This window comes from Ipomoea nil, unplaced genomic scaffold, assembly GCF_001879475.1.
Source record: "Ipomoea nil cultivar Tokyo-kokei standard unplaced genomic scaffold, Asagao_1.1 scaffold0317, whole genome shotgun sequence".
NCBI classification, from domain to species: Eukaryota; Viridiplantae; Streptophyta; class Magnoliopsida; order Solanales; family Convolvulaceae; genus Ipomoea; species Ipomoea nil.
In genome coordinates, this window is record NW_017616745.1 from 4,125,477 (window position 1) to 4,137,950 (window position 12,474).

Consider the following 12,474-nt stretch of genomic DNA (forward strand, 5'->3'; position numbering starts at 1 on the left):
GACAAATGTTTTCTATCTTCACTTTCAATGTTTGAAAAAAAATGATTTATGGTATAATACTGAATAAGTGTGGCTTGAAACAAGTATTTGAAGCCGGAGTATATTTGTGGTCTAGAGTTCCTTTATAATTTTATGGAGTAAATTATCAAAATGGCCTCTACTATATCGATTTGACTTATTTGATCCTCGTATTTAAAAAGTGTCTAATTTAATTTTTAACTATCATTTTTTTAATCAATTTGGTCTTCCTACACATGAGATAACATATTTTAAGGGATATAACCATTGGGCAAACATTTCCCTCTTCTAGGCTTAAAGGTGGTTAAAGTCCGGGTCTGAACCGGTCCCGGGCCTAGCAGGCTAGCATGGAATTGGATTGGCCGGTCTGCCCTAAATTACCTAGGTAGGTCGAGAGGGTCTGGACCAGTCCTGGGCCTAGCAGGCTAGCACGGAATTGGATTGGCCGGTCTGGCCCTAAATTACCTAGGTAGGTCGTCTCGTGTCGGGCCAAGCCTGGGATGGTCCCGTGCAATCGTTATGCTATGGATCCGTGTCCAGCATGCATTGTGGACACAGTAACGGTGCCGTTAGTGGCACCGTTATCTTCCACTTTTTTTTAAAAAAAAAAAATTTCAGACCGCTTCGTTATAGGAGTATATGTTCATAATTTTATCACTATATGTTCATAATTATAAGTTCATAATTATAAGTTCATAATGTCAGAGCTCTGTGTTCATAATTTCATAACTGTACATTCATAATTGCATAACTGTACATTCATAATTCCGTAACTGTACGTTCATAATTCAATAACTGTAAATTCATAATTTTCGAAGGTCTATGTTCACAATTTTAGAGCTCTATGTTCATAATTTTATCACTATATGTTCATATTGTAAGTTCATAACGTCATAGCTCTGTGTTCATAATTCTATAACTGTACATTCATAATTCCATAACTGTACATTCATAATTCTATAACTGTATATTCATAATTCCCTAACTGTACATTCATAATTTTTGAAGCTCTATGTTCATAATTTTATCACTATATGTTCATAATTGTAGTTCATAATGTCAGAGCTCTGTGTTCATAATTCCATAACTGTACATTCATAATTCCATAACTGTACATTCATAATTCCATAACTGTACATTCATAATTCCATAACTGTACATTCATAATGCCACAAACGAATAACGCCGTTAACGGCGAGACAAAATCAATTTTTTTAACTGAAATACCGCGTTTTTCCTGAAAACGACGTCGTTTTGGACTCGTGTCCACAATGCATTGTGGACACGAGTCCACAGCATAATTTGCGGGTCCCGTGCCTATGCCCGAGCTTTTCGTGGGCTAGTCCAGGGATAGGCTCAAAATTTTTATTATATATATATACTTCAAAATTAAAACTTAATAATATTTTCTACATTTTAGTATCAACCTATTGAAGCACAAAAAGTCAACAACATCTCAATGAGGCTTGATCTCATGACCTCCCATATAAGAGAAGTCATTACATTCCATATAAGCACAAAGTGCTTGGCAGATTTTCTGCTAACTTAAAATGTCTTTTAAAAAAAAAAATAACTAAAATGTCTTTTTTTTTTTTTTTAAATCATGTTATTTTATGTTTGTGCACACAATATTTTAGAGTCAATTTTTTTTTGTTTGTTTTTGTTTCAATTGTATCTAAGTCATTTAACACATTAATCAGTTTAACAAAATCACCCAAACTTTAAAGTTCTTGAACACATAAACTTAGAATATGGGTACAATATATAATATATTGCAATAAAAAAATTAATAGGTAAATGTATATTTCAAGTAAAAAAATATATAAATCTAGTATTGGAAGAAGCATTATCTAAAGAAATTAAAAACACTTTATTTTTTAATTCAAATTCATACGGGCCAAAGTCCGGGCCTAGGTCGTGCCTGAACCTGATCCAGGGTAAGTTTCGAGCTTGGCCCTAGGCTATTTTTTAATAGGACCTGGATCGGCCATGTACTAGCCGGTCCCGATCCGGGCTAGGCCTGACCTAAACCTAGTGAAGCCCATGCTCGGTTCTTTTGCAATCATTATTGTGTGGACCAGGGTCCATACAAGTTGTGTGGACCATATTTTACATACTGTAAAATAATGTTTATTCAGTACAAAAATAATGTACATTGTAATCAGGGGATGTACATTATTTTTGTACGGTGTGTACATTAAATTTTATTATGTACATTCAGTACAAATATAATGTACATTTAGTATATTAAAATATACTATTATTTATGGTCCACGTAACAATGTGTGAACAATGGTCTACACAATAATTTGTTGTTCTTTTGGGTCGATTCAGGGCTGGTTTGGTCCTGAACAGGCTCGTGGTCACCTCTATGACAATTTATATCATAGATCAGGGTCCACATAGCATTATGGACAATGGATTATATTGGAACAACGAGGTACACAATTCATAATCGTAAGGTACAGAATTTCATAACACAAAACATTTAAAAAATAATAATAATAATAATAATAAAAAACTAAACACATTGCGTAATATTATAGACCCAATTGAATTAAAAAGACGAGGTACACAATCTATACATAACAGGTTGAATCGAAAGAATGTTAATAAAAATCAAACTCATAATCTTCTGGTACAAGAATCATGCATGTCGTTTTACCCTCTAAGTTATTCATTTTGGAACAAAATAATATATGTTGTGTTAGTGAATCCTTTGTCAATTAATAAGATGTTCTATTGAAAAAAAAAGGAAAAAAAAAAAGAAAAAGATGTTCTTTTGTATTTCTACATTTATAACTTAACACCTAAATTTACCAACCATTTTTAATGTCCTAAAAGTCGTTGGAAATTGAATATCTATACCAACCAATTTGCTGTCTCTCCGATAATATAATTGAAACAATGAAACCCCATCAATTATTCCGAAAAATAAAAAAATAAATACCGTTGACCGACTAGGAAGTCTCCTAGCCTCCCAGAGGGCAAATGATACTATGGACCGCAATTCACAATGCATTGTAGTCCAGACATCAAAACGGTGTCATTTTCTTTTAATGAAAAAAAATGACACCTGTTTCGCGTCGTTCCGCGCCGTTCGCAAAAAGTAACATTGATTGTATAACATATTCAGTTTCATTTTGTATACATTGGCTTTGTTTGGCAAACCTAGCTGAAATGCTATAAGCTAGGAGCTGAAAGCTGAAAAGGAGCTGAAAGCTGAAAAGCTATAAGCTCGGAGCTGAAAACTGAAGTGATGTTATGGTTGAAAGTGTTTGGTAAAATTAGCTTTTTGACAAGCTGATAAATGTAAAAGACTAAAAAGGGCATCTTCATAAAATTTAAATTAGTTTGTTTACATATTAAAATTTAACATTTTGAAATAAAACTATTAGCATGATCATGGTCTAGCATCTCATAATGAAGCAGCAATATTGTTGCAAATCTAATAATAATAATAATAATAATAATAATAATAATAATAATAATAATAATAATAATAATAATAATCTCTTCAAAAATAATAAGAATAATTATAATAATAATAATAATAATAATAATAATAGTAATAATATTTGCGGTGAAAGTTGCAGATAAATGAGGAGAGAAAATGGTTTTAATTGAGAATGGTAAATTATGTCATTTCTTTAAAATAATAAGGATAAAGATGGAAAAAAAGTTAGAAAGCTAGGAGCTTATTTTGAAACGCTACCTTATTTTGAAAGTTAGAAAGTTAGGTAGCGTTCCAAAATAAGCTCTTATTTTAAGCTAGGAGCTTATTTTGGGAACATTACCAAACAGAGCTTATAGCTTATTAGTAGCTTAAAATAAGCTATAAGCTCCTAAATAAGCTCTGCCAAACAGAGCCATTGCAGTTTCATTTCAACATAACTACAGTTTCATTTCTATATAACTACATTTTCATTCAATATTATACACTCAATATTCAATATTGCTGCCTTCCAGAGTCCCAGGCCATTGTTATTTGTTAGTCTTTAGGCTGTGCATGAACCCGATCCTGGGTCGGTTTCGAGTTAGGCCCAGACTATTTTTTTTTTTTTAATAGGACCTAGACCAATCGTTATACCCTACACCACGGTGCACATAGCACTGTGCGCCGCGCGTCTCCCAAAACGACGTCGTTTTGGGAGGCGCGGTAGGAAGTTGCTAGGATTATGTGTATTTGTTCACACAGTTATGTGTATTTGTTCATACAGTTATGTGTATTGGTTCATACAGTTATGTACATTTTTTATACAATTATGTACATCCGAATCAGAAAATTTGTGTGTATTATGTTAATAGTTGATGTGTATTATGTTAAAAGTTTATGTTTATTATGTATTATGTTAGATTATGTGTATTATCTTTTAAAAAGAGTATGTATATTTTGTTATATAATTATGTACATTCATGTATACAATTATGTGTATTCTAGTATAACATTATGTACATTCTTGAACAGCGAGTTTTTTTTTTAAAGAAAAAACTACTGTCATTCACTGGGGCGGGAAATTTCAAAAAAAAAAAAAAAAAAAAAAATTAAAACGACGTCGTTTTGCATCTGGGCGCATATTGCAATGCGCGCCGTGGTGTAGGATATAAATTGCCGACCTGGACCGGTCATGTACAAGGCGGTCCCAATTCAGGCTAGGTCCGATCTAAACCTAGTGAAGTTCATGCCCGATTTTTTTGGGTTGATTCAGGGCTGGTTCTGTCTTGAACAGGCCTATGTCTACCGCTATGACAATTTATATTATAGACTAGGGTCCACATAGCATTATGGATCATGGATTGAAACAACGAGGTATAGAATTCATACGCGTAAGGTACATAATTTCATAACACAAAGTACAAAAAATCACAACACAAGACACATAACATAACATTATGCACCCAGCTGGATTAAAAAAAAAGATACAAAATCCGTACTCGTAAGATACATAATTTCATAACACAAGACACATACACATGTTATATACTTATTTAATTTTAAAATTTGATTTAGGTACATAATTTGTGTTCATAGACACAAAATTTTACAACACAAAACACATAAATTCATAACATAAGACACAATTTCTAATTTGTTCAAAGTACTAAATTTCATAACGCAAGATACAAAAAATCATATAACACAAAACACAAACACATGAATCAAGATCCATAGTACAATGTAAATCCTGGTCGTTGGTGTAACGATTCACTATAGGCAATTTTCAATTAATTTCACAACTGTATAAAAAAAAAAAAAAACTACCGTTGACTCATGAGTCATGACTATGAAGTCTTCCAGCCTCTCAACATCGTTCTTCAATCCATCCAGATCACCATTCTTATCCAGTATTGTACTATTGTTTATTAAATATTTTTGACCACTTGGTGAATGAGTCAACCATGCATAATATCAAAAGTCTTCTATATTGCACAACGGCATGAGTTTAATTTTTACCATATTCTTTTATTTAATTAGTCGTATGTACTAAACTTTTCTATTGCCATTTACCTTGTCCCAAAAGTTGAATCCCCAACTCTAAGGGCTCCCCACACTCCGACCCAACAGAGCATGTGAGAGGACTATTGTCATTTACCTTTCGTATATGATTTACAGATTATTATATAAAAGTAAAATTTACAAAATTCACACTTTCAAATAGTAACTGTGCGTTTTAATTTCCCTCATCTTAAAAAAAAAAGAGTGTCCATCATGTATATATGGGGAAACAACCCTCCAGTCTATCTATATACATATTAAAACAAAAGTGTCATTTTGTCGCTCATTTTAGACAAAAAAAAAAAATTAGTTTGAAATTAATCAATATAAGATTACAATACTTAACAAAATTAAATCATATTTAAGTGAATACTTTAAATTCGATACTTGTATATATATATATATATATATATATATATATATATATATATATATATATAAAGCTTACCAAATAAAGTCATTACTGATTCAACATCCAACCTTAATTGCACGAAAAATAGTGTGTTAAATTTGTATACATAACTCATAACTGGTTATATATAAATAAATTTGGTATATAGAATCATTACATATATATAATTTGCATACATAACTAATAACCTTAATAAATTTGTATATATTCATTTGCACGGAAAGTCATTACATATAATTTGCATTATATGTGGCTCATTCAACCTTCAACCTTAAACATTTTATGTAAATATTGCAGCCAAGGACCTTGTGGTCTAATGGCATCAAGTTACTCTATTATATGGGAGGTATTGTTGGGTAATATGGTTGCAAAAATTTCCAAAAATAATAATCCTACGAAAAGATTAATATTATATGGGAAAAAGAAAATCTGGGAAGGAAAAGGTTGAGTGTTTGGGTATAGGTTTAGCACGAGTTCGAACAGAAAGCTCTTTTCCTTAAAACCTTATTTGCTACCTCCCACAAGTGCTAGGAGCGTTGTAGCCTAGGTTTCCCAGGATAAAACGTGCTACGATTCCTTGTTTAAGCACCTAAACAAGGAACCCGGCAAACAAAGCAAAGCTTAGAACACTTGTTGGCTAAAAGAAGAGAGTAGAAACAGAGTTTTGAGATGAAAAGCTACTGGAATTTCCTTTTTTTTTTTTTCTCACTATGTAAAAATGCTACTGCTCTACCTCTCTTTATATAGGGATGTTGGAAGGGATAGCATTCAACATGGCCTTTAATTGGTATTAAACCAATTGTATAACACCTGTAACGGTCACCACTAAGTAGGATTAAACTCAGAATTTAAAAATTGGAATTAAAACAGTATTAATTCCGTAACAGATGAGTTTAATCTGTACAACAGGCTGAACTTTCGGGTTTCAGACCGTTGGGGTGCAGGTTCACACGAGAGCACACGGACTCGGCCAAATAGAGTCAGTAACATTCAAAAAATATATATAATGGTTCTTTTTAAAGCCACATATGTAAATATTGCATACAAATAATAATACAAGTAACAATAAACTTTAAAATTAACATAATAATAACATAATTAAACTTTTAAAAATATTAAATATTACATTGTATAGTTATATTATATTTTTAATAAAACTAATTATGCTTAGTATCATAACATTACAACAATACCTATAAATTTTTGTCTGTGCATCGCACGGGACAAATACTAGTTATATTTATAATAAACTAGTATTTGTCCCATGCGATGCACGGAAAATATGTTATAAAAATATACCCTATATAAGGTTTATTCATATATAAAATTTTTGTTATTTAATAATTATATGTGTGAATTCCTATGATAAAATTATGAACATAAATATATTTACAATTAAAATAATACTTAAGGTGGGTGATTACTACAAATCTTAAACTATATTAAAAATTTAGTACATAGTATTTAATATTACAAATTTTTAAGAACTTAGTAAACTACAATAGTAATTGAATTACAATTTTAGAGTCACCACGGATCAAAATTTTTAGACCTTTGAGATTTCTAACTCTAGATGTAGCAACATACAATTGACCTTTAAAGACCAAAATCACAATCTTAGTTCGAACATTGATTTTTTCTTTCAAATACTATCGAATTAAGTGTGTAATCAATAAAAGATGAGAACTAATAATTCGAGAATATAATCTTAATGTTACTAAGTCTACTTCACGTCAATTAAGTTGGATAGTATCCGATGAATCCACGAATAACGCATCTTTGTCTCCGTAGTCCTCAATATGCACATCAACAATCTTAAATATTAGGCCTCCTAGCTATGTCATATATTAATTTCAAACTTATGAACTTTGGGGTTGCATGCAATAAAAAGTATATTTTAAATATACTAAGGGTACATTATATATGTATGTAAGGTACTTTCAATATAAAAATAATATATTTTTAATATATTAAAAATGTATTCGATATTCATGATTCATACAATTATGTGGATCATCATTCACACAATCATTTGCCAATAGAAATTGAAATATAAATATATATAATAAATAAATAAATAAATAAATAAATAAATAAATAAATAAATAAATAAATATATATATATATATATATATATATATATATATATTAGAAACTGTCCGTGAAAATTATTATCATTATTATTATTGCAATTATTATTATTATTGTTATTGTTATTATAATTAACAATATTATTATGGTCTTGTGAAAATTAAATGTTGATAATCACCATTTAATTTTCACAAGACCATATGGCTTTATTATATATAGGATGAGTGAATGTCATGAGAGACCGTCTCATGAATTATTATCACTTACCATGTGTTTTTTTTTTTTTTTTTGAGTACTACTGACGTTGTTACAATGTAATATATGTTCATATCTACTTTCTCAACCTATTCAAACACAAAGAATCAATACCGTCCTCACTAAGGCTCAAGTCACTTCCAATTTAGGATAGTCACTTCATATTACTAGACCACAACCTCATTCGCACTTACCATATATCTTGACCTAGTACTTGCGTGCCGTCCTATATATCTGTGCACCAAACTCTTTTCTAAATAAAATCACATTATTAATTAAAAAGAATAAGGGTCAAATAAACAATTGAACTACACACCAAAATACAATTAGGCCATTAAACTCAAAAAACATGCAATTGTGTCCCTGAACAATTCAAAAAACATGCAATTAGCTTCTTTATTTAAAAAAAAAAAAAAAAAAATTATTCTCGTTACAAGGTCATACACAACCAAACATCCCAATTCCACCCTACTACCAAATATAAAAAATACTTTCAAGAAAATTCATTACCATTACCAAATATTTGATTCTCACAAAATAAGCCACCCTTAATACTCCCGAGACCAATAATGGAAATAATAATACTCCGTAGACGTTCTTTAAAAACGTTATTGCAGAGCTGCCTAGCTCGGAGCAATCTCTCCGGTAATGGCTACTATCAGTCTTACTTCTTCTTCTTCTCCTCCCTCTCCACCAACTATCACTCCTATTTCTTCTCCTCCTGCTCCACCCACTATCTCTTCTATTTCTTCTCATCGTGAGCTCCTTGGTCGCTATTCTTATCCTCCTTTTTCTTCTCCAGCTGCTTCACCAACTTACAGCTCGGTTTATTCTCCTCCGGCTCCACCAACTATCCGTTCTGCTGATATTCCTGCTCCTTCACCAACTTATTCTTCTGTTTATTCGCCTGAGGCTCCACCAACTATCAGTCCGGCGGATATTCATGTTCATTCATCAACTTTTTCTGCTGATTATTCGCTTTCGGCTCCTCCAGGTAATTTTTTTTTTTTTTTTTTTTTTTTCTTTTTCCAGCCTGATTCAGTGTTTGAGTGGAGTGGTTTACCATGTTTTCTGGTTTGAAAGTTTAGTTACCATATATCTTCCAGCATTAACTTGATTCAGTGATATATATGATGCAGGAAGCCATGGAAGTTCTTCTGCAAAAGTGATTATTGCCGTTGTAGTTCCAGTCATTGGGATTACTATACTACTCTTCATTGCAGTCCTTTATTTTCTGAGAATTAGAAATTCTAAGAAACAAAATACTAAACTACAGACAACAGGTAAAGATTAAAGAACCAGATTGATTGGGATATATATGATCTAAAAAGTTAATTTCTGTATTCGATCTTGTGTGTTACAATATTTGCATTGTATAGTTTTGTAATAATCCCCATTTTTTCCCTCTAGATGTGACTGGGGAGATTTCAAATGAGGAGTCCTTGCAATATGATTTTGCTACTATTCAACTTATTACCAATGTGTTCTCTCCTGACAATAAGATTGGTGAAGGTGGATATGGTTCTGTATATAAGGTAAAATATTTGACTCAGATCTATACAACATCAATATACATATGCTCATTTTACTAGTCCATCCTAATTGTTTCTTGATAACCAATTAATACTTAGGGAATGCTTCCCAGCGGACAAGAAATAGCTATAAAAAGGCTATCCAGGAGCTCAGGACAAGGAGAAAAAGAATTCAAGAACGAAGTTGAAGTAGTTGCCAAGCTTCAACACAAAAATTTAGTTAGACTATTGGGATATTGCTCCAAAAGAGAAGAAAAGATACTTATCTATGAATTTGTGCCCAATGGAAGCCTTGACTACTTTTTATTTGGTAAATTTAAACTTCAAAATTTTCATTTCTTCAAAGTTCCATTACTATTATACTTAACCCAAAAGGTCATTACCCAACACTTGGTGTAATATGGGCAAATATTTTGATATATATATTCAGATTCTGAGAGACAACATGTATTGGAGTGGTCAAAACGCTACAAAATTATAAGAGGAATAGCACGGGGACTACTTTACCTTCATGAAGATTCTCGTCTTAGAATCATACATCGTGATCTGAAAACAAGCAATATACTATTGGATGTAAATATGGATCCAAAAATAGCTGATTTTGGAATGGCAAAAATATTTGGTATTGATCAAACTCAAGGAAATACAAGCAGAATTGTTGGAACATAGTAAGCCATGCATTTTAACCACATGCATTTTCATCCTTAGTTGACAGTAGTATTTACATTATATTTAGGTGTTAAATTCATCACGGTAGAAAAGGCCTTTATTTGAAACACTGTACTACTTCTAATTATATTTCTTATACTAAGTTGTTGCACTGATGATATATTGCTTTGTAGTGGTTATATGTCTCCAGAGTATGCAATGCAAGGAGAGTTCTCTGTGAAGTCAGACGTTTTCAGTTTCGGTGTTATGCTTTTAGAGATTATTTCTGGAAAGAAAAATCGTAACACTTACCAAACCACAAATAGAGCACAAGACCTTCTTAGCTATGTGAGTAAAAGCTTTCATTTATAATATATATTCTATGTTTTAAGTTTGTTTTTGTTGGAAAAATAGTATAAAATGACGTGGAAAGTGGTTATATCGTTAACATAGAGGCTCCTTCTTAATAGCTTTATAACCTTCCTGTGTATTTTTCCCACTCGGCTCGACTTCCTCCAAAACCTTCCTATGTATTTTTTTCAGAAATATTATTTTTGTAGTAATATTTCGTTAACAATTTCATCATACAAGATTAAATATGTTTATATTTTTGCTTGAAATAATCCTTCATAATATCATGTCATTGCCAACTTATGAACTTCAAAGTGATAATGTTGTAGGCATGGGAACAATGGAGGGATGGAACACCAATAGAAATACTAGATCCAGTTCTCGCAAAGTCGTCTTATACTGTAAATGAAGTCATCCAATGTGTGCACATTGGTCTGTTATGTGTTCAAGAAGATGCAGATGAAAGACCTACAATGGAAGATGTGGTATTGATGCTTAGTAGTTATTCTACTAATAACTGGTCAACACCTCGTGAACCTGCATTTTATCGTAATGGAAGTGGGAAGGTGCCGATGAGAGAAATATCGTTGGAACTGTCTGTGACGGTGAGTGATGAAGCGTCAACAATTGGTAAACTTTGTCCAAGATAAGGTGGGAAATTTATTTTGTCAAAGGATTATGGCATCATAAGGATTTTCAGAGTTAATCAAACCCAAGTAAAATTTATGGAAAATACTAGTACTTCCAAATTTTATTTCTAACTTTTACTCTCTTTAACAAATCTTGGATATAAACAATTTTTCCTGGAACCACAAGATGAAAATGTCATATCCATGCTTGTCACATCAGAGAGTATAATTGATGGAGTAAAATTTGGAAGTCCCATATAGTAGAACTCAGAATGTATTTTGATTAATAATGTATTTGGCATTCAAATTGTTTGGTCCAATTAATGGCGTTTTGTATCGTGTCATGAATTTTTTTTTTTACTGTGTTTCAAAATGTATTATTTTCTTCTACTTGTCAATATTTTTGGCTCCGTTACTATATAGATAATCCCACCTTTGGGATGAGTAGTGTGTTGTTAGTCATTTACAAATCTAAACTTGAATGCTTTTAAAACTATTTGAACTCATATATAAATGCAAAGCACAAATGAATATTACCCCACCAAGGACCTTGTGGTCCAATGGTACCAAGTTGCTCTCCTATGTGGAAGGTGTTGGGTTTGAGCCTTGGTGAAAATCTAGCTTGTATATGTGGGTATCTCGTTCCCTTATAATAATAATAAAAAAAATGAATAATATTACCCCAGTCCCACCAAAAGAGCAAAAAAAAAAAAATGTTTACATAACTAACGGCAATCAAAAATGATTTTTTTAAAAAGTAAAACGACGCCGTTTTTGCAACCGTGTGCACCATACATGACGCACACAGTTGCACAACATAATTTGCCCCCATACACAGACACACACTATCTCGTTATATACTCGTCTTGTTAGCGTTAGATAGAGGATTTAGTGCTCGTTATAACTCAAAAAATTTAGTACTGTAAAGTACCATACTTTAAAAAAATAACAATGTTGGACAAAGTCGCTGTCATAAAATTTGGTAGAAAATTAAATTTTGCCACGCTTTTGAACAAGGAAAATATTACTAGTACTCCTTAT

The 12,474-nt window shown here is 31.7% G+C and overlaps 1 protein-coding gene across 1 annotated transcript; it reads left to right on the plus strand.

The window, feature by feature from the left end:
- Positions 1 to 8,833: 8,833 nt before the first annotated feature.
- On the plus strand, positions 8,834 to 11,851 carry LOC109171385 (putative receptor-like protein kinase At4g00960). The gene is made up of 8 exons (XM_019320469.1): positions 8,834 to 9,192; positions 9,229 to 9,267; positions 9,413 to 9,556; positions 9,684 to 9,808; positions 9,905 to 10,115; positions 10,236 to 10,473; positions 10,648 to 10,801; positions 11,134 to 11,851. The coding sequence occupies exons 1-8, from the start codon at positions 8,922 to 8,924 to the stop codon at positions 11,452 to 11,454; spliced, it is 1,503 nt and encodes a 500-aa protein (XP_019176014.1). The 5' UTR covers positions 8,834 to 8,921; the 3' UTR covers positions 11,455 to 11,851.
- The last annotated feature ends 623 nt before the right edge of the window (positions 11,852 to 12,474 follow it).

What these genes read in the sequence shown, in the direction of transcription:
- LOC109171385 (XM_019320469.1), top strand. Translation starts at nt 8,922, where the DNA reads ATGGCTACTATCAGTCTTACTTCTTCTTCTTCTCCTCCCTCTCCACCA. An exon ending in TTATTCGCCTGAGGCTCCAC is followed by an intron (nt 9,193 to 9,228) that starts CAACTATCAGTC and finishes ATGTTCATTCAT; the next exon opens with CAACTTTTTCTGCTGATTAT. An exon ending in AGCAGAATTGTTGGAACATA is followed by an intron (nt 10,474 to 10,647) that starts GTAAGCCATGCA and finishes ATTGCTTTGTAG; the next exon opens with TGGTTATATGTCTCCAGAGT.